This window comes from Hyaena hyaena, unplaced genomic scaffold, assembly GCF_003009895.1.
Source record: "Hyaena hyaena isolate Hyena2069 unplaced genomic scaffold, ASM300989v1 scaffold_169, whole genome shotgun sequence".
Taxonomy (NCBI): domain Eukaryota; kingdom Metazoa; phylum Chordata; class Mammalia; order Carnivora; family Hyaenidae; genus Hyaena; species Hyaena hyaena.
Genome location: NW_024080801.1, coordinates 1,755,790 through 1,773,389, shown reverse-complemented (window position 1 = coordinate 1,773,389; position 17,600 = coordinate 1,755,790). Strand labels below are relative to the sequence as shown.

Here is a 17,600-nt window from a genome sequence, read left to right as displayed (position 1 = left end):
ATGGTGGCATCTTTTGCATGATGGCCTGGGCTAGGGATGAAGGCTGGGAAGCCCCTCAGGGCCCCGTATTCTGGTTGTAACAGAACGTGTGTGTTCTTTTCAGCAGTTACCCACGTTGCTCGCAGGAGGAGAATTTGCTGCTTCTGCTCAGTGCTACCCATTCTCCCCGGCCCCACTGTTAGAGGGTCATTGAGGCCAGGGTAGTGACTGGGATGAGAGGCAGCGGGAGGAGGGGGCTCGAAGAGAAGGCTCTGTTTGCGGCATCTGGTAAAATCTTGGTGTGATTTTTGTATGACCCTGTTAGAAGAATGTAAAAGTGTGTGCATACGCATCTTGGATATACACCCATAACTTAGCTTCTCACATTTGCGCTTGTTAAAGAGGAAGAGGGTGAGGAAGCATATGGTCCTGTCCTGGGACACTGATCGGCTTGCGGTCCATAGTGGTCACTTGACCCTGCGTCAGAGGGTCTCACACACACAAGCTGCTGTTTACTCTTTATCGTTTTTTTGTCTCGAGGCCTGGTTGCTGCTCTGACCCGAGGCTAGCTCTGGGACCTCTTTTTCAGGGCTTCCCTGTGCCTGCCTGGAGGCTCTCACATGCCAAGTGTTCGGGGAACATGTGAGGGACCAGGAGGGATGGCGGAGTTGCGGGACTTACTTAAGCTCCTGCTTCCCTCATGGTCCTCATGGCGGGTTGGGACACCAGCCTGGCTAATAATAAAATGCGCTTCACTTTCCCTCTTTTGTTTTCCCTTACACTGTTTTTCTCAAAGGTCTTCTCCAGGGTTGTGCCGGACAGCATGCATGCCGTGTGATTGGGGCCCTCCCCCTCACACTTGCATAGGGCGTCCGCTAGATTACCGGCCTGGGTGCATCTCCTCGTTCTGGCCGGGGCTCAGTCTGGGTCTCAGGACCAGCACTGGATTAAGAGACAGCAAGAAGTGGGGATGCTAACAAGGTCCAAGTCCACATTTTGCTTCCTAATATTGTGTAATCAGATCGCTCTGTATCCAGTTTCCTCTGATAAGTCAGCCCATTTGTCACAGTTACCGTCCAGTTGCTTGTATCAGCCTCTTAGGGCAGCTGTAACAAATGACCGCAAACTTGCTGGTGGCTTAAAACAACACAGATTTATTATCTTAAGGTTCTGAAGGTTAGAAGTCCGAGATAGGTGTCGCAGGCTCGGGCCAAGTTTGCTAACACATCTGTATTCCTTCTGGAGTCTCCGGGGGAGAGAGAACGTATTCTCTTGCCTTGTTCCAGCCTCTAGAGGCTGCCCACGTTCCTTGCCTCGAGCCCCTTCCTTCTTCCGCCGTCAAGGCCACCAGTGGCGGTAGAGACGTCCTACTGCTTCTCTCTGACGTCCTTTGTGCCTCCTCTTTAGGGGGACCTTGTGATCACATTAGTCCCTCCTGCTTAATCCACACTCATCTCCCCATCTCAGGATCCTTGATGAATCACAACCTCAAAGTCCCTTCTGGCCATGCAAGGTGACCCTCCCATGTTTTAGAGATCAGGATGTAAATATCTTTTATTTTCTTTTTGCCTGCGTGTTTATTTTTCATTGTAATAAAAACTTCACACACCTGTCTTTGTTGTGTATCCAGGCACATTCCATTCCAGACTGTTAGCTCCTGGGGGCCGGGACTACCCCCACCCCGTTTAGTGTGGGCTCACGGTGCCAATAGAGCACCATCCACTTTACAAACAGGTGCCCCCTGCATTCCCCCCTTCCCCCCAGCTTTACTGAGGTATCATTCACAAAGCTGTAAGGTATTTAGAATTCTCATCATCTAGTCGGCTGGCACATCCATCACCTCACACATTAATCTTTCTGCTGTTGTTGAGAACATGTAGGTTCTACTCTCTTAGCACACTTCAGTTATCAGCTGTGGTCACCATGTTTCACATCAGACCCTCAGACCTTAATTATCTTATAACTGCCAGTGTGTACTCCCTTACCAACCTCCCCCTATCTCCGTGGCCCCCAGCTCCTGGCAGCCACTTTTCTAGTCTGTTTCTATGAGTCTGACTTTTTTGATTTTTGTTTTTGATTCCCCCTATGAGTGAGATTATACAGTATTTGTCTTTCTCTGTCTGACTTACTTCACTTAACATAATGCCCTCAGGGTCCATCCATGTTGTCAAAACTGGCAAGGTTTCCTCCCTTCTCATGGCTTACTAATATTCCTCTGTGTGTGTGTGTGTGTGTGTGTGTGTGTGTGTGTGTACATGCTACATCTTCTTTGTCCATGTATCTGTTGATGGACACAGGTTGTGTGGCTATTATAAGTAATGCCGCAGTGAACATGGGATTGCAGATGCTGCTTTGATATTCTGTTTTCTTTTCCTTTCAATACAAACCCAGCTGTGGGATGGCTGTATCGTACGGTGGTTGTATTTTCAATTTTTTGAGGAACCTCCGTACTGCTTTCCAGAGTGGCTGCATTCCCACCAATAGTGTACAAGCGTTCCCTTCCCTCCAGGATGTGAATGTGTCTGGGGGTCCATTATTTTGCCTGCTGGAGTGCCTCTTTTAAAGTTATGAGCTTTAGCATTTCATCTTAGAGAAAATGATGACCCGAGAGTCTCAGGAAGTGGTTCCTAGGTCACATGAGTGAGTGCCGGCTTCAGGTATGTGAGAGCCCAGCCTCGCATTTCACACCACTCTGGGTGAAACATTATTGGCAATGAAATCAAGTTTTCAATAAGGTCACCCACCACAAAGGAGTGCAGATCTTTTAATGCCTAAAACTCTTCCAGAATACACTGCATTCCCAAAAGAGCAAAAGATACCATGATTGATTTTTGAAATTGCTCCTGACGTTCTGTGCTTTTGCCTGGTTCATCATGCCTTCTGAGGAAGCTGCGATCTGGGGCTTGCCTTTCTTACGGTGTGCACTTTCTATCCCAGGGCCACCAGTAAATTCACCACATCTCCTGCAACCTTTATTGTGCGTTGCCTGAGAATGTAATGAATTGAACTAGAAATTAATTTCCCTCAGCCTTGATGCCAATTAAGTGGTCTAGTTCTACATTTATGTCTGGGTCACGTACTTCCAATGTGTTGTTCTTTAATTAAGGGTAATGTGGCAAAGTTGAGGTTTTAATTAATGTGGGCCATTATCATATTAGTTTTAATTTAAATATAATATAAGGATACTTTTTCTCCTTAAATTCGCTTCCATTAAAGAGCACCCCAGAAGGAGTCTTTAATGCCGCTTAGGTCGCTTTTGTTCACCGCCTCTTGCTAAGCCTCTTTGGGAGGCACGTCACTTGAACTGAACGAAAAGACAAGGTTCTTACACCTTGGAGAGCTTTAAAAAAGATGATCACAGGAGAATACGTAGATGATTAATAAGAGATAACAAAGGAAGCCAGAAACTAAGTTTAATTATCAGCTAGACAGGAAAGAACAAGCCCATTGGGTTTGGCCTAAACAAAGAGTGCTGGGTGTGTAAGTTTCAGAAAATAAGCATGTGTTGGAGCTGCCGCTTCTGTAGAATGTTCTGGAAGTTGATCATTTGGTGTTGCTGGTCTTTCTGCGGATTCTGCCCTGCTTGTGTCGGACGTGCCATGCTCTCCTGCGCCCTCCCAGCGTGGCGGGGCTGTGAAGCAGTAGGCGAAGGCACGAAGGGACGCAGTGGTGGCCATCTGGGTTGGCCTCCTCTTCTGCTCATGACTGTGTGGGGACTCATTCACCACCTCAGGTGATAGACAGAAAGCCCTGGTTACAGAACAGCGCACTATCAGACTCCACTGACGCGGGATTGACTCTGAAAGCCAAGCGCATCATACTTGTATCCGGGAGATGCTTAAAGTACATTACGCGTCTTCGTGAAATTTGCCTGGTTATTATGTAATTTGTCAGGACAACCTCATCGTCAGGACAGAATCCCTCTTCTCCCTCCTCAGTACCCCAGTGAGCAAGAAATAAATCTCAGACGCTGGGCGGGTGCAGGAGAGCATAGCAGGTCTGGCAGAGACGGGGACAGAGGCAGCAGAAAGACTGACCGCAGACCCCACAACCCCAGGTGTGCCGAGAAGGGAATGAGCTTGGTCAATGCCAGAGACAGAGAAAGGAGAGAATGGGGGAAGAGGGGAGGAGGCAGGAATAAGGTCACACAGGGGTGATAGTAAGGTCATGCAGGCCACTTCTTGGAGCTGGGATTTTATTCTGGGTCTGATGGAAAGCCATTGGAAGGTTTTATACCTGTGAGAGATGTAATTTAGTTTATGTTTTTCAAAGCCCATTCTGTGGGTGCCTGGGTGGCTCAGTCAGTTAAGCATCCAACTTCTGCTCAGCCATGATCTCACGGGTTATAGGTTTGAGCCCCGCATCAGGCTCTGTGCTGACAGCTTGGATCCTGGAGCCTCCTTCGGATTCTGTGTCTCCCTCTCTCTCTGCCCCTCCCCCGCTCTCTCTCACTTTCTCTGTCTCAAAAATAAACATTAAAGAAAAATTATTTTATAATTTTTTTTTAATGTTTTATTTATTTTTAGGAGAGAGAGAGAGACAGCGTGAGCAGGGGAGGGTCAGAGAGAGAGGGAGTCACAGGCTGAAACAGGCTCCAGGCTCTGAGCTGGCAGTCAGCACAGAGCCCGACGCGGGGCTCGAACCCACGAACTGCGAGATCATGACCTAAGCGAAAGTCGGACGCTTAACCGACTAAGCCACCCAGGCGCCCCAAAGAAAAAATATTTTAAAGCCCGTTATGGGTGCAGGGCAGACAGTAGACCAACAGTGGCCGCAGGGAGACCCACTGTACCCACCATGCCCCGCTTGGCGGAGCCTGATGGTGCCGGTGGGTAGCCTGAGTCTCGCCACTAATCCTGCTCTTCGTCCATGTGGATTTGGAGACCTGGTGCCTGACGACTCCCTCTGAGGCTAGAGTTCCTGAGCAGAGTTTACTGCTGCTTTTTAAAATGTTTTTTAAATTTTTTTAAAGGTTTATATATTTTTGAGAGAGAGAGAGAGCACAAATAGGGGAGGAGCAGAGAGAAAAAGGGAGACACAGAATCCGATGCAGGCTCCTGGCTCTGAGCTGTCAGCACAGAGCCCCCTGCAGGGGCTTGAAATCACAAACTGCGAGATCATGACCTCAGCTGACTGAGCCCCCCAGGTGCCCCTAGAGTTTGCTTCTGAATTCACAGCCTGTTAAAAGTGGTTTTTGTCCAGTCACTAACTTAGTCACTGCTCCCGATAGAATTTTAGAAACATAGTCTTTTGTGTGGCTCTCAGGATTTGTTCTGTTGTTTGTTTTTTTACCCAGAGTTGTACACACTCCTATTTAAAGCATCTGCACTTCTCAGAACATGTGTATAATTTAATCAGTTTGATAAATATGAGGTTTTAATTTGTCTTTACTGAGAAATCCAAATGGGGATTTATACAAACGGCTCAGCTTTTGATGTGAAGGAGACTGGCTCTTGGTCTTCGTGTTTTAGGACAATGGTGATTGAGAAAAGCAGCCTTGTCTTTCAGTTATTTTTGTTTTCTAAGTTATTTGTTATTTTCAAATGAAAAAAGAAAAGTGAAAGCACGATAAGGCCAGCTACTCACTCAGCCACAGGAATTCTGATATCCCTGCACCGAAAACACTCCGTATTCATTAGACTCTCTGCAAATGCTCATTGAAAAATGAAAAGAAGTACATGAAGCTTTAGAAATGTCTGCCCTGAAAAACAACTGTCCTGTCGCCATTCTGTTCCAGTACAGAGGAGACCTGGGACCAGCTGATCTGAGGGGCAGGACGGGAGGTGCACCGGGGCTCTTGTGTGCTGCAAACGCTCCCTTTTCCTCTCTGCCTTCAGGTGGTTTGAAGTGCCCTGTGTGCAGCTTTGTGTACGGCACCAAGTGGGAGTTCAACAGACACCTGAAGAACAAGCATGGCCTGAAGTTGGTGGAAAACGAAGGAGATCCCAAGTGGGAGGTAACTTTTTAAAGTATGGTATTGATTTTGACATTTCCAGCTACAAATGACAGATGGAGCAGGCCTGGGTCCTTCTCGAAGGATGAGGTTTTCTGGTTGGGAAGCTGGGCAGTCTTTGCAGAGCCTTCTCCTGTCTGAGGGGTGAGACCTGGGCAGTGCATGTAAGCTCTCACCTGTAGTTGAGTTTAGACCATTTAGTGAACGTCTGTGTGGTGTCATGGGCGCTTTCACTTCGGTGACTCCCCAATCCATAATTTCGGCAGTTACATCGGAGAAAAGAACACGAGGCAAGGGGCCTGCTGTGAGTCCTCACCAGGAGAACGGGGAAGGGCTCTGTCTGTGAACCTAGGCCCTACCCTCCTGCTCCTGAAAGCATGTGCTCCCACCCGCCATCTTTGTTTTACCCTCCAGTGTTAGAACCAGTCACTGGCTAGAAACACATTTTTTGTGTTCTCAAAGCCAGTAGCTGCCTCTTTTTTCAAGTGTCACGTGTCACCACCATGGACTTATTGCAGCTTTCCTGAGGTGGGGTTTCCCAAACTCGGCACTGCTGACGTTATGAACTTCGACATGATCATCATTTGTTCTAGGGGCTGCTCTGTGCATGTCAGGATATTTGGTCGCATCATTGACCTCCACACACCAGATGTTAGTGGCATTCCCCATTTGGACAACCAAAAATGTCCTGGACATTGCCAATATCCCTGGGAGTCAGAGTCGCTCTCAAATGAGAACCACTTACCGAAGGACTTTCTAGAGGAGCATCAGAGCATCCAAGGGTTAAGAGTAAGGGCCTTGAAAAAAATCATACATCATGACAATGTGCAGATTATTCCAGAATGCAAGGGAGGAATGGTTCAGTAGGAGGGAATCTTTTTAATATAACCCATCATATTAATAAAACCTGGGAGAAAAATGAAATGATTATCTTCACATATCCAGAAAAGACACTCGACAAAGTCAAGCATCTGCTGATTAAAAACAGTCAATGAAGTACAGTTGCATGAGTACATCCTTAAGATGAAAACAATCTGTATGTGCATCTCAGTCCCAAAGCCAGTATCTTCTTATGTGAGGAAACACTGGAGGGTTTCTTGTTGAATCAGGAAGAAGGTGAGGATGTCCCCGGAGCTCTAAGACTTTGGTCACCAAGTCTTTAACATCACTTAGGACACATCAGCCAGTGTGTTAGACAAGATAAAGTAAAGAGTGACATTGAGAATTGGAAGAAAAGAAATCAGTTTATCTGTGTCTGAAGATGACAGGATTCTGATTTTGGAAAATCCAAAAGAATGAATGAAAGGCTACTACACGTGATAAGTATCAGATTGAACCATAAACATAAAATAACGAGTAGCTCGCATATAGAGAGAGGTAAGAACAAAAAGATCCGAGATTTAAATGTAAAAACAGTGATATTTTAGGAATACCGAAGGAAAACCTGAGTGAACAAATTCATTTGTGAATTCAGGGTGTGGAGGGCTTTCCTAACTATGCCTCAGAATCCAGATTCACTACAGGGAAAGATTAAGAACAATTGACCACATGAGAAAATTTTTAAAAATCTTATGGAAAAGAACTCATGAACAAGGTAAAGAGACAAAGAAACAGGTAACAGGAAAAAAGTATTTTCAGTCGTATCGTAGAAAATGGATGAGTATCTTTACATTATAAAATCTTTTGAAAATAGTGATCAACAACCCAGTAGGAAAATAGGCAAGAGATGAGAAAGGTTCATAGAAAAAGGAATGCAAATGACTTTCAATATCTGAAAATATGATCAACCTCACACATAACACTTGTTAATTAAAACTGGAGAGGGTCACCTGGGCAGCTCAATCGGTTGAGCGTCTGCCTGACTCCTGGTTTCAGCTCAGGTCATGGTCTCATGGTTCGTGGGTCTGAGCCCTGTGTTGGGCTCTGTGCTGACAGTGTGGAACCTGCTTGGGTTTCTCTCTCTTTCCCTCTTTCTCTGTTCCTCCTGTGTGCTTGCTCCCTTTCTCTCTCTCAAAATAAATAAATTTTAAAAAAACTTAAATAAAACTGGAAAGAGAATTTTTTATCTATTAGAATCCAGAATTTGACATCCTCTCCGTTGGAGAGGCTGAGGGGAAAATGCACTCCAATGCGTTGCTGTTAGGAATGCAAAATGTTACTACCTCTATGAAGGGGAATTTACCAATGTCTAGTACAATTACTTGTGCATTTCTTTATCTATTAACTAAACAATCCACCACTAGAAAACTACCCTGAAGTAATACACAATAAACACAACGCTGTTTATTGCAGCCCTATTCTGCATTGTATGCCTAGATACATGAATAGATTGCATGTGTGTGTGTACACACCAACAGATAGATGCTGACCTGATTCATCACCACATGTGCCTGTACACAGCTAGTCTATGTACATGTGTTCCTTAGAAGCCTTTTGTGCCGAGAGAGCCCAGACGCAGTGACACTCCATGGCAGTGAGCAGCACACGGGGACGTAGATCTCAGTTTCTAATAGGATTCTCCAATAAAAGGAACCAGGGTCCTTTGAAAAGTGGTTGATTCCAGGGCCGAGGCAGAAAATATGTAAGCTGATCCTAGAGTCTTTTGTGGTCCTAGAAAGTAGCAGCATGCTTCCCCCCCAACCCCGCAAAAAGGTGGAGGCGTGTCGACAGAGTTCCCGATGGCCAGAGTGGGAACAGGGTGAATAACAAAGCAAACAGTGACAGCGTTGTACTACAACTCAGAGAATAAAATAGTATCTGTGAGTCCTTCCTGATGTAAACGAATGGTGGGAAGGAGCGCTTCTTCTGATGAATACATGTAGAAGGAATGAGGAAAATAGAATTCCCATCAGAACACTGTGGTAATCATTGCCGTAGGCAGATCCATCCAGGAATGCTACAATTTGTGGACAAAATTTAAGGAAAAACAGAATATTTACATTGCCTCCAAATCTCTACCCCTCCCCCCAAGAATTTACTAGATTACAGAGGGGAAACAGTGACTGTACAGTAGAGGCCCCTGCCAGACCATGCAGCTGCAAGTTAGCATCCTCAGTAACCATGGTGACGTCCTGTGCCACCAGATGTGATGAGAAGGACACGTCCCCAACGGTATTCTTCAAAAAAGCCTCAGCCTCCATCTAATCATGAGCAACTGTCACGTGTCCCTATGATGTGTTGATGTGTGCGGTCGTACACCTGACCGGTGCTCCTCAAAGGTGTCACGGTCATGAAGGACAAGGACAGCCTGGAGAGCTGTCACAGGTTGTAGGAGACCATTATCTGGCACTGGGTCCTGGGACAGAACCAGGGCACCAGGGAGAAAACAAAGTCTGTCGTTAATAGTATTTGCTGTTCCTGTGTTAGTTCTTGGCTCTAGTGATTGTCCTGCAGTTGTGTCAGATGTGAATGTGAGGGGAAGCTGAGCGAAAGGTGTATGGGAACTCTTCTGGAAGTCAAAAATGATTCCAAAATAAAACAGTCATAACAGAGAGGGGGCATTTTATGTGGAAAGGTAGAGGCACACCAAGATGGCGAGGGAAAGGAAATAAGCCAGAGTTCTCTTAGCACATTCGGCTGTGCAGATTTCGCTCTGAAACCATCGATGTATTTTACATAATATTTTTAAAAATTAAAGTTTACAAAATGCAGACCTTAAACATTGAGAGTAAAGGGAAATAAATGCTACTAACTATATGAAAATGATGGCATAGCTACACCAAGGAACAGTTTCAGCAGGCTTTCAAGGTAGGAGTTTGCTCCTCCCTAGTGGGGCCCAAGTTAGGGTGAAAAGAGCCACAGAAACACATACTGCTTTCAATTATTTTGTTGTTGGGGGAGGATTGATGCTGTTAGTCTGAGGCTTTTGTCAGTATTTAGTAACTGTGGTGAAGCACCTCTAGTATGTCTCCATCTGCGGGTTTATACTGATGCTGGGAAGACACTCGTCACCTCGGAGGATATTAGGGCAGTAGCTCTGTTTTGGTAAATAAAGGCCAAGAATCTAATTATTTTAACCATTTTCTGAACAGACCATACCTCAGTATAACCAAATCTTTGATGAGGAGAAGCTTCTATTCATACATTTTCCAGCTAACAAGTGAAGGTTGAAGATGGAGGGTTTTGCAATCCTCTCGTGATGTCACTGATCCCTCAAGTGGCCACTGCTGCCTGCTGACGTCACACAGGCAGTGGACACACCCAGGCCTCCGTGTCTCCTACTGGATGGGACAGCATAACCCGCGAAGCATTCCTGCCCCAAAGGGAGCCTGTGTCTGATTGAGTTTCCACACATACCAACGGGCGGGAGGCACGGTGGACAGAAGGGCACATTCAGGGACTCCGTGGGGGTGCAGCCAGCCAAGTCCAGACCGCTGGAAACTCCAGAGACCAACAACGCTATAAATGGTGGAGGGCGGGGGTCAGAATGGAGGGAGAACCTGGAACTAGAAGCCTTAGGAGACACGTCAGTCAGTTCTAATACGTGGATTCAGAAACTTACATTTGATTTGAAGAGTATGTCTTAAGAAATGTGGTGACTGGGGAGGCAAAGACATGGCCTGGGTGTGTGGTCCTCACGTGAAGGACTTACTCTTGGGTGTGTGAGTGTCACGGCGGTGGTGGGCTTGCATCTTCAAAGAGTTTCATCTTCCAGAGATACGTTCTAAGCTATTTGTAGATAAAATGCCGCGACTCCTGTGTTTGCTTCAAAATAACCCGAGTGTAGAGCGTAGAGTGTGTGGGGGCAGAGGGGAAATAAGGCTGGTCGTCATTTGGTAATTATTCAAGTTGGATGACTTCAGACCTCTGTGGTTGTGTATGTTTGAAATTTTCTGTAAGAACATGTAGGGCATCTGTGCGTTGCAGTCTGGCCGACATTGACTTTGAATCCTGGTGCCATACTGTATAACTAAATGGCTTGACCATGAACCATGATTTACTTAATCTCTGTGGCTTCAGTGCTCTTATCCATACAGTGAGGCTAATAGTAGTCAGGAGGTCAAGGATTGAAAGACAAGATCTACGAAACGCTGAGGTTAGTGTCTCATCCCTGGTAGGCCCCCAATGTTCCGGAGCTTCTGCGGTTATTGGTGGACGTGGTGGCGCATGTCATCAAACTCACATCCTTATGTAGGAGAGAAAGTATAGCCCTGCAGTGTTTCAGGTTCATACCATGAGGATTTGCTCTCTGTTTACAAATAGAGATTGGAATGCCATTTCTTGACCTAAAACCCCATGTCCCCGGGCCGGTTGGTGCTTTTTTAAGTGCGTGTGGTAATGGCCCTCTGCCCCGAAGGGCTTGCTTCTTCCAGATGCCAGCACGTTACACAGAGTTCTGAACCCAACTCAAGTCATTGGTGCAAAGCCATGTACTCGGCTCCAGAAGCAAGACCGTAGAGCAGCCATGAGGCTGGGCTCTGGTGCTGGGTTACCTGTGGGGTGACAAGCTGCCTGTTCCACTGGTTGGGTCCTTGCCACTTGTGGTTAGGACACAGAATCCCCCTCCCCCCATGAGAAAGAAGCCACTGTGCGTGGGTCCTGTTTCTCACAGGCTAAGACCTTAGTTCCTTGGATCCAGTCATTATCAGGCAATACGCTGCTTACTGGTACTTAAAGGACGTAGGCTTTTTTATTTTGTTCAGCTATGCAATCAACATGTATTTGTTGGGTGTTTACTATAGGGCAGGCTAGAAACCCTGACATGAACTTGGCCCCTTGGCTGTAGAGGAATGATCACGTGGCACTCTGAACTGTATCAGTTGCCACTAAGTGCGCATGGAGCGTGGTGACGTTGGCTCCTGTAAATTTTGTGTGAGGTCCTCCCTTTTGTTGTTCCTCATTGGTGCCGTTCCCTGCCTCCTAGTTCACCCGCGCTCCCCACCTCTTCCAGAAAGAGCACATTATTAATGCTGACTTCTTAGAAAATTCTGTTCCACCTTTTCTGTCCTTGGGCAACGAGGTCCCTGTGAATGTGACTCCAGACCCCCCTGCCCTCACAGCTCCTGATTTTGCAGATACATTTCCTGTGGCCCGTTGTTTATCGTGTCCTTTGTACGAAAATTAGAGCGGCCCGAATAGGCGAGGTTCACGGGGCTCTGGGTGCCAGCACGCATGTTGTGGGCTGTACGTGCGTGGTGTCGCTTCCTGCCCCTCCTCCCAGCTGCAGCTCTGCTGTGCCCTCCTCAGTCTGCCTGACGGCTCGTGGCCACAGGCCCAGGGAAGGTTCCAGCAGCCCTGGCAGCAGTGGGAGGAGACGGCGGCCATTAGAAGAGCACATATGGGACCCTCTGTGCATGTCTAATCCCTAATTATGAACAGCACACTCCATTCCCCACGGCAAGACTGTGTAGCAGGAAGCCTTCTGCCAAAGCTGGTTTCAGAATGTCTTGCTGGGTCACCTGGGTGGGTCGGTCAGTTAAGCGTCTGACTTTGTCCAGGTTGCGATCTCACAGTTCATGGGTTCGAGCCCCGCATCGGGCGCTGTGCTGACGGCTCAGAGCCTGGAGCCTGCTTCGGATTCTGTGTCTCCCTCTCTCTCTGTCCCTCCCCTGCTTATACCCTGTCTCTCTCTGTCTCTCTCTCTTCCTCTCTGTCTCTCTCTTTCAAACATAAAATAAAATAAAATAATAAAACCATCTTGGTATTTGCAAGGAGAGTTTCCTTTTTGGGAAGTGTTTATCGGAGCAGCGGATTTCTCAGGGACACCAGGTGCGTGAGGTGCGGCAGGAGGCTTCTTGTGTGCATTGGTTTTGTCTCGGTTCATTACCCTGGGGCTTGTGGGTAACAGGTGGCCTTCTAGAAGATCACTCAGATGATCTGTTTTCGTTTAGCCAGCAACAGAAGCACCCGAGGAGCCCTCCACCCAGTATGTGCACATCACAGAAGCCGAGGAGGACGTCCAGGGCACGCAGGCGGCCGTGGCGGCGCTCCAGGATCTGAGATACACGTCCGAGAGCGGTGAGCATGTGCTCTGTCCCCTGGCACACCTTCGGGCCGCCTTCTGGCTAGTCCTCCGCGGGCAGGTGGCGGCGTGAGTGAGTCCCTGAGGCAGCGGCGTCCACAAGTCTGTCTCCTTCAGCATTCCCGGCCCAGCGTTGGCACCGCTGGGGGACCCCCTGACAGGAGCCCCGAAGTGCAACCAGGGCAGAGCTTGGTGGCGGTGCGGCCAGGCCTCCGCACCTGCTGCGAGAAGAGGGCTTCGCTGAAGGTGCCTGGCGGAGCGCCCGAGCGGGTGCTGCCATCTGGGTTCCTGTACCATCACTGGCTGCCTCGCGGGCGTGGCTCCCAGGCGGCAGGTTCCGGCTCCAGGGCCAGCGGTGGCCTCACCAGGGCTGCCCCGTGGAGCTCCAAGGCCGGCACTGCCTGCTTCCCAGCCTCCTGAAAAGCCCCAAGCAGGGTTTTTACATCAAAAGTTATCACTTCCAAATGCTAGGTCAGTTTGAAGTTCAAGCCGCTCCGTCAGCCCAGTGGTGATTGAGATGTTACACTTAGAAGTGTCTTCTTCGTGCCCTTTCCAGCACAGGAAGGGGACCCCTGTTAGTGTGACCGCAGCCTGATTTGCATGCTGAGGAAGGCTTTAAGTAGAGGCAGGACTCAGGGAATTGCCATTTCCCCCCAGTTCTTAAAGCCCCGAAGCGCAGGTTGTAGGAAGCCTGCGCAGAACACTCCTTGGGGCCGTGACTTTCAGGCTGTGCTCCCTGGGCCGCGGAGCTTGTGGGGACTTGGGAGAGTGCGGTCCGGCGGCCCGGCCCCGGCTGCTGAGTGGGGCGTCCAGAGCGGAGGCCCAGCCTGAGCCCGTGCTGCCTTCCTTCGTGTTCAGGGATTCAGCAGTTGTTCAGGCCCTGCCCCGGTGGCCTGTCTGCCATGATGCCTCATGCACACGCACATACACACACACACACACACACACACACACACACACACACACCCTTTCTAAAGCCTCTCTGGGGTCTCTTCCTGGCAGTTAGAATAAAGCTCAGACTTTGCACCAATCAACCCGGGCTGGGCCGCTCTGGGTCCTGGCACCTTGCCTGCGTCTCCTGCTCCACCTCCATCATGCTTGCTGTCGGCGCCTGCCCCCCGCTGTGCAGGCGCAGCTTTCCTCCATGCGTGGCCATGTGTGAACTCTGTTCCCTGCACGGTTTTTCTGGCCACCCACATGCACCTCTAGTGTTCAGATTGTATGTCACCTGCTGGGGACCCGCCCCATGTTTCTGCCGTGTTCCCTGATCACCTCCCGATATGGGACCAACCTGGTGCGGTGATAGTTTACTTACAAATCTGTCTCAGGAGCCTATGAATCCCGGAAGGCGGGGAGAGAGTGTTAGATGGAGACAGATCTTTGTGTCCCCGCCGAGAGCCAAGCTCCTGGTGACAGGCTTGATAAATGGTCATAGAAAGAGCTAGTGCATGAGGAATGAAACCTTACTTAGCTCAGTAAGGGTGTAAGGTAAATGTTTTGTTTAGCCTTTGGATGTTCAGGGTGGCTGGCTGCAAGGTATGGTTGACACATTTCCCTTAAGCAGAGGGTGTGTGTGTGTGTACGTGTTTGTGTGTGTGTCTCTGTGCATGTGCATGTCTGTACGTGTGTGTCTCTGTGTGCACACACACGTCTGTGCATGTGTCTGTGTGTGCGTGTGTGTCTCTGTGTGTGCATGTGGATAGGGGAACGCCGGGAGGTGCAGTGTGAACGGATACAAGTCACTAGCCCTGTCATCGCCTCAGTCACACGCCAGCTCCCGCCCTCCACGGAGCACATATCGTGTTCCCTCCTCTGTCTCTTCACTGACGACTCCCGTTGGACTGTGGCCCGTGGAAAATGGGTCCATGGGGATGCAGACGCTGGCGGAGACTTGGTAGCCTTGTGCTAATACGGGGACCATGCGGTCCTTTCCCTTCAGCGCATTAACGATCGGGGTCAGAGTGCCGTGTCCAGGGGAGTCGCAGATGGTGCAGCAGATGGTGCTAGCAGGCAGGGGACATGCCATAGCTGCCCAGACGGTGCAGATTCCAGTCTTCCGAGATGATTAAAATAGAGCCCGGGCTTAAATGAGTTTGGAGTTCTGAAGCCCACTGGTTTTAATAATTGAGGCATCCCTGCGTGTTCTGCCCTAGCGCGTGTGACTTCTCTGGCACACCCTCCTTGGCCGCCTACCATGCGCGTGTTCATGGGACCCTGACTTTGCGGTGTGCTGTGCAGGGTTGTGTTCCCACGTGCGGCTTCAGAACGTCAGGACTCCAGCTCAGACTTTGTGCTGTGACTGACCCAGGGACCCCAGGCAAGTCTCCTCTGTTCTGTGCAGAGGTAATCAATCCATGAAGTGAGGGTGATATCGTCACAGTGTCATCCCCTCGCAGGATCATTTGGGGTTTTGAGCTGGTCTTACAGAAAGTGCTTTCAGGCTCTCAAGCAGCACACACATTATTCTGTCGTTAGAGTGAGTGATTGCTGAGAACTATGCTTCCCCCTGAGAAGACGCACCGGAGCATGGCCCCTCTTAAGGGCTGGTTTTGCACTTGGTGCCCTCCAATGCCACCGGGCTTAATGGTGTCCTGTTGGCTTCTTCCCTGTAAGGTGACCGGCTCGACCCCACGGCTGTGAACATCCTCCAGCAGATCATCGAGCTGGGCGCCGAGGCCCATGACGCCACTGCCGTGGCCTCGGTGGTGGCCATGGCTCCAGGGACAGTGACTGTCGTGAAACAGGTAAGGGCCCTCCCCTCCCCCTAAGTATCACCCCCTCACACCGCCACACCTGCCCCATGGGTTCTCTAGGCTGAATTTACCTGTGGTGGGCTGTGGAAAGAGACAGGCTCCGTCTCCTGTGTTTTCTTACTCTGCCTCCAATGATGCCAGGCTTGTGTCTTCAGGAGCTCTGGGTGGGGGCGGGGGGTGCTTTGGGGGAGAGGTATAACACGGAAACCTTTCACTCGTTCCCCTTCAAAGAAGCCCAGAGCGAAAACGAGCAGATGTGGACACACTTGGACCCATCTGTCGTGAAGAGCAGGCCTCGGTGCCAAAGGCACCAGCGAGCAGAACACGTGGGGGCCGTGGGGACAGGCAGCGGAGCCAGGAGGGTACGCAGCATCACCTGGTCATGGCTGAGCCGATGGGAAGAAGAGCATCAGTTTTTGAATCATGGTGACTCTACCTTGAACAGTTTGGCTCACTTCCGCCCCCAGAGACGTCACGGGCTGTTACAATCAGGGTGCTGGGAATTAGACCGCCCTTGTTGTCTGTCTGTACCTGTCTCTCTACTACCTCTTGCTTTATCTTACAAAAGGTTCAGGCCAGCTTATGCAAGCACTTAAAAAAAGCGAAACTGTAAACACGTCAGACTCAGGCAAAGTTCAGGTTCCCGGAGAAAGCTGACATGCAGACTGTAGAGTTTTACACAGTTAGCCATTCTCGTAGTTCAGGAAGTGCTGAGAAAGCGCCCCCTCCCGCCGGGCATCATTTCTGGGGCTCCAGGAGAGACCCAGTGTCTGCCGTCAACGTGGCTCCTCTCTCGTGGGAAGAAAGTAAAACACACGTGAACGCGTGAGACACCAGGATGTCAGATGGTGAGTAAGTACGGAGGGGGACAGTAACACGAGGAGGCACAGTGGGCCCAGGAGTGTGCTCGGGGGCTGCTCGGAAAGGATCTGGCAGATTGCTGGTGTTTGAGCAGAGCCCCGGGAGGGCCATGTGTTATGGGAAGTATGCAAGTCCGACCGTGAATTTGGTACTGAATTTTATAACAGTAAACAAGGAAATACACAACCACAAGCTTCGCAAAAGGAGTAGGTTTTCTTGGCACGGACAAATAAAGGTGTTTCTTAGTGTGCCTCTGACATGGGGACCCGTGGGTGCCATGTGCCCAGCAGCCTCCCTCTGATGTGTGGGAAGTAGACTTCCTGAGCTGTTTCCACGACTGTGCCCCTAGGTTGGGCCAGGCCACGGTGCAAAGCATGAAACCCAGGCTACTGAATTCTCTGTGACGCTAGTACGTTCTGGTTCAACTCCGGATTTCCCGACCCGTAGACAAAACTCATGTCTAGGTGAACGTTTGGGCCGCATGTTCCGGAAATGCTCCCCAGTTAGCGTGGTTTCTCTCAGCAAGATCCTGGCCCGAGGGGAGGTCCTATGTGGGGTGTAGCATTTCAGGCTGCAGGGCCCTGGCACTGGTGGCTGGGGAATAGACCCGAGCATCCTCATGCTAAGCACTCTTCCAGCCTTCTCTCGTAGGTGCTGGGTTGCGGTCTTCCGACTGTCATATTAAATCTCTTCTGAAACCATTCTCTTGCGTCACGACCCACGGAGTCCTCCGCTGGGCCTGGCACTTCAGGAAGGGTCTGGTGGGGACGCATCAGGACAGTCTTGCTGGTATCCCCGCTGACTTCTTTTGAGAATTGCAGGAAGGTGCTGCCGACGGTGATTTGCCACTGCTCGGGGACATGATTTAGTGAGCAGCACAGGCAGTGCAGGGTGCCGCTTGCATGTGCAGTGAGGCGTCAGGCTGATGGCACAACACGGGCGGAGGCAGAGAAGCATCCAGCCCAACCAGTGTACACAGGTGTGGCGCGTGTGTAGGAGCAGAAGACAGTGGCGTCCTTTAGAAAATCTCCTGGTTTATTGAAAACACGGGGCTAGGAGGAGCATCCTAGTTCACGGTCTTGAGCATCTTCAT

General features: G+C 49.6%; 1 protein-coding gene and 1 long non-coding RNA gene across 4 annotated transcripts in view; one reads left to right on the top strand and one right to left on the bottom strand.

Annotated features, from left to right (window-relative positions):
• The window catches only part of ZFAT (zinc finger and AT-hook domain containing), a 196,780-nt gene that overhangs the window by 155,276 nt on the left and 23,904 nt on the right, over positions 1-17,600 (top strand). For all 3 annotated transcript variants that reach the window (XM_039240202.1, XM_039240201.1, XM_039240203.1), the window contains 3 exons: positions 5,817-5,935; positions 12,763-12,889; positions 15,507-15,637. In XM_039240202.1, the coding sequence (XP_039096133.1) occupies positions 5,817-5,935; positions 12,763-12,889; positions 15,507-15,637 (377 nt within the window). The remainder of the gene's footprint in view (positions 1-5,816; positions 5,936-12,762; positions 12,890-15,506; positions 15,638-17,600) is intronic.
• On the bottom strand, positions 3,379-10,064 carry LOC120237053. Its single transcript, XR_005529840.1, has 2 exons — positions 9,971-10,064; positions 3,379-3,729 (listed from the first exon to the last, which is right to left on the bottom strand). It is a non-coding gene; the product is annotated as an uncharacterized LOC120237053 (long non-coding RNA).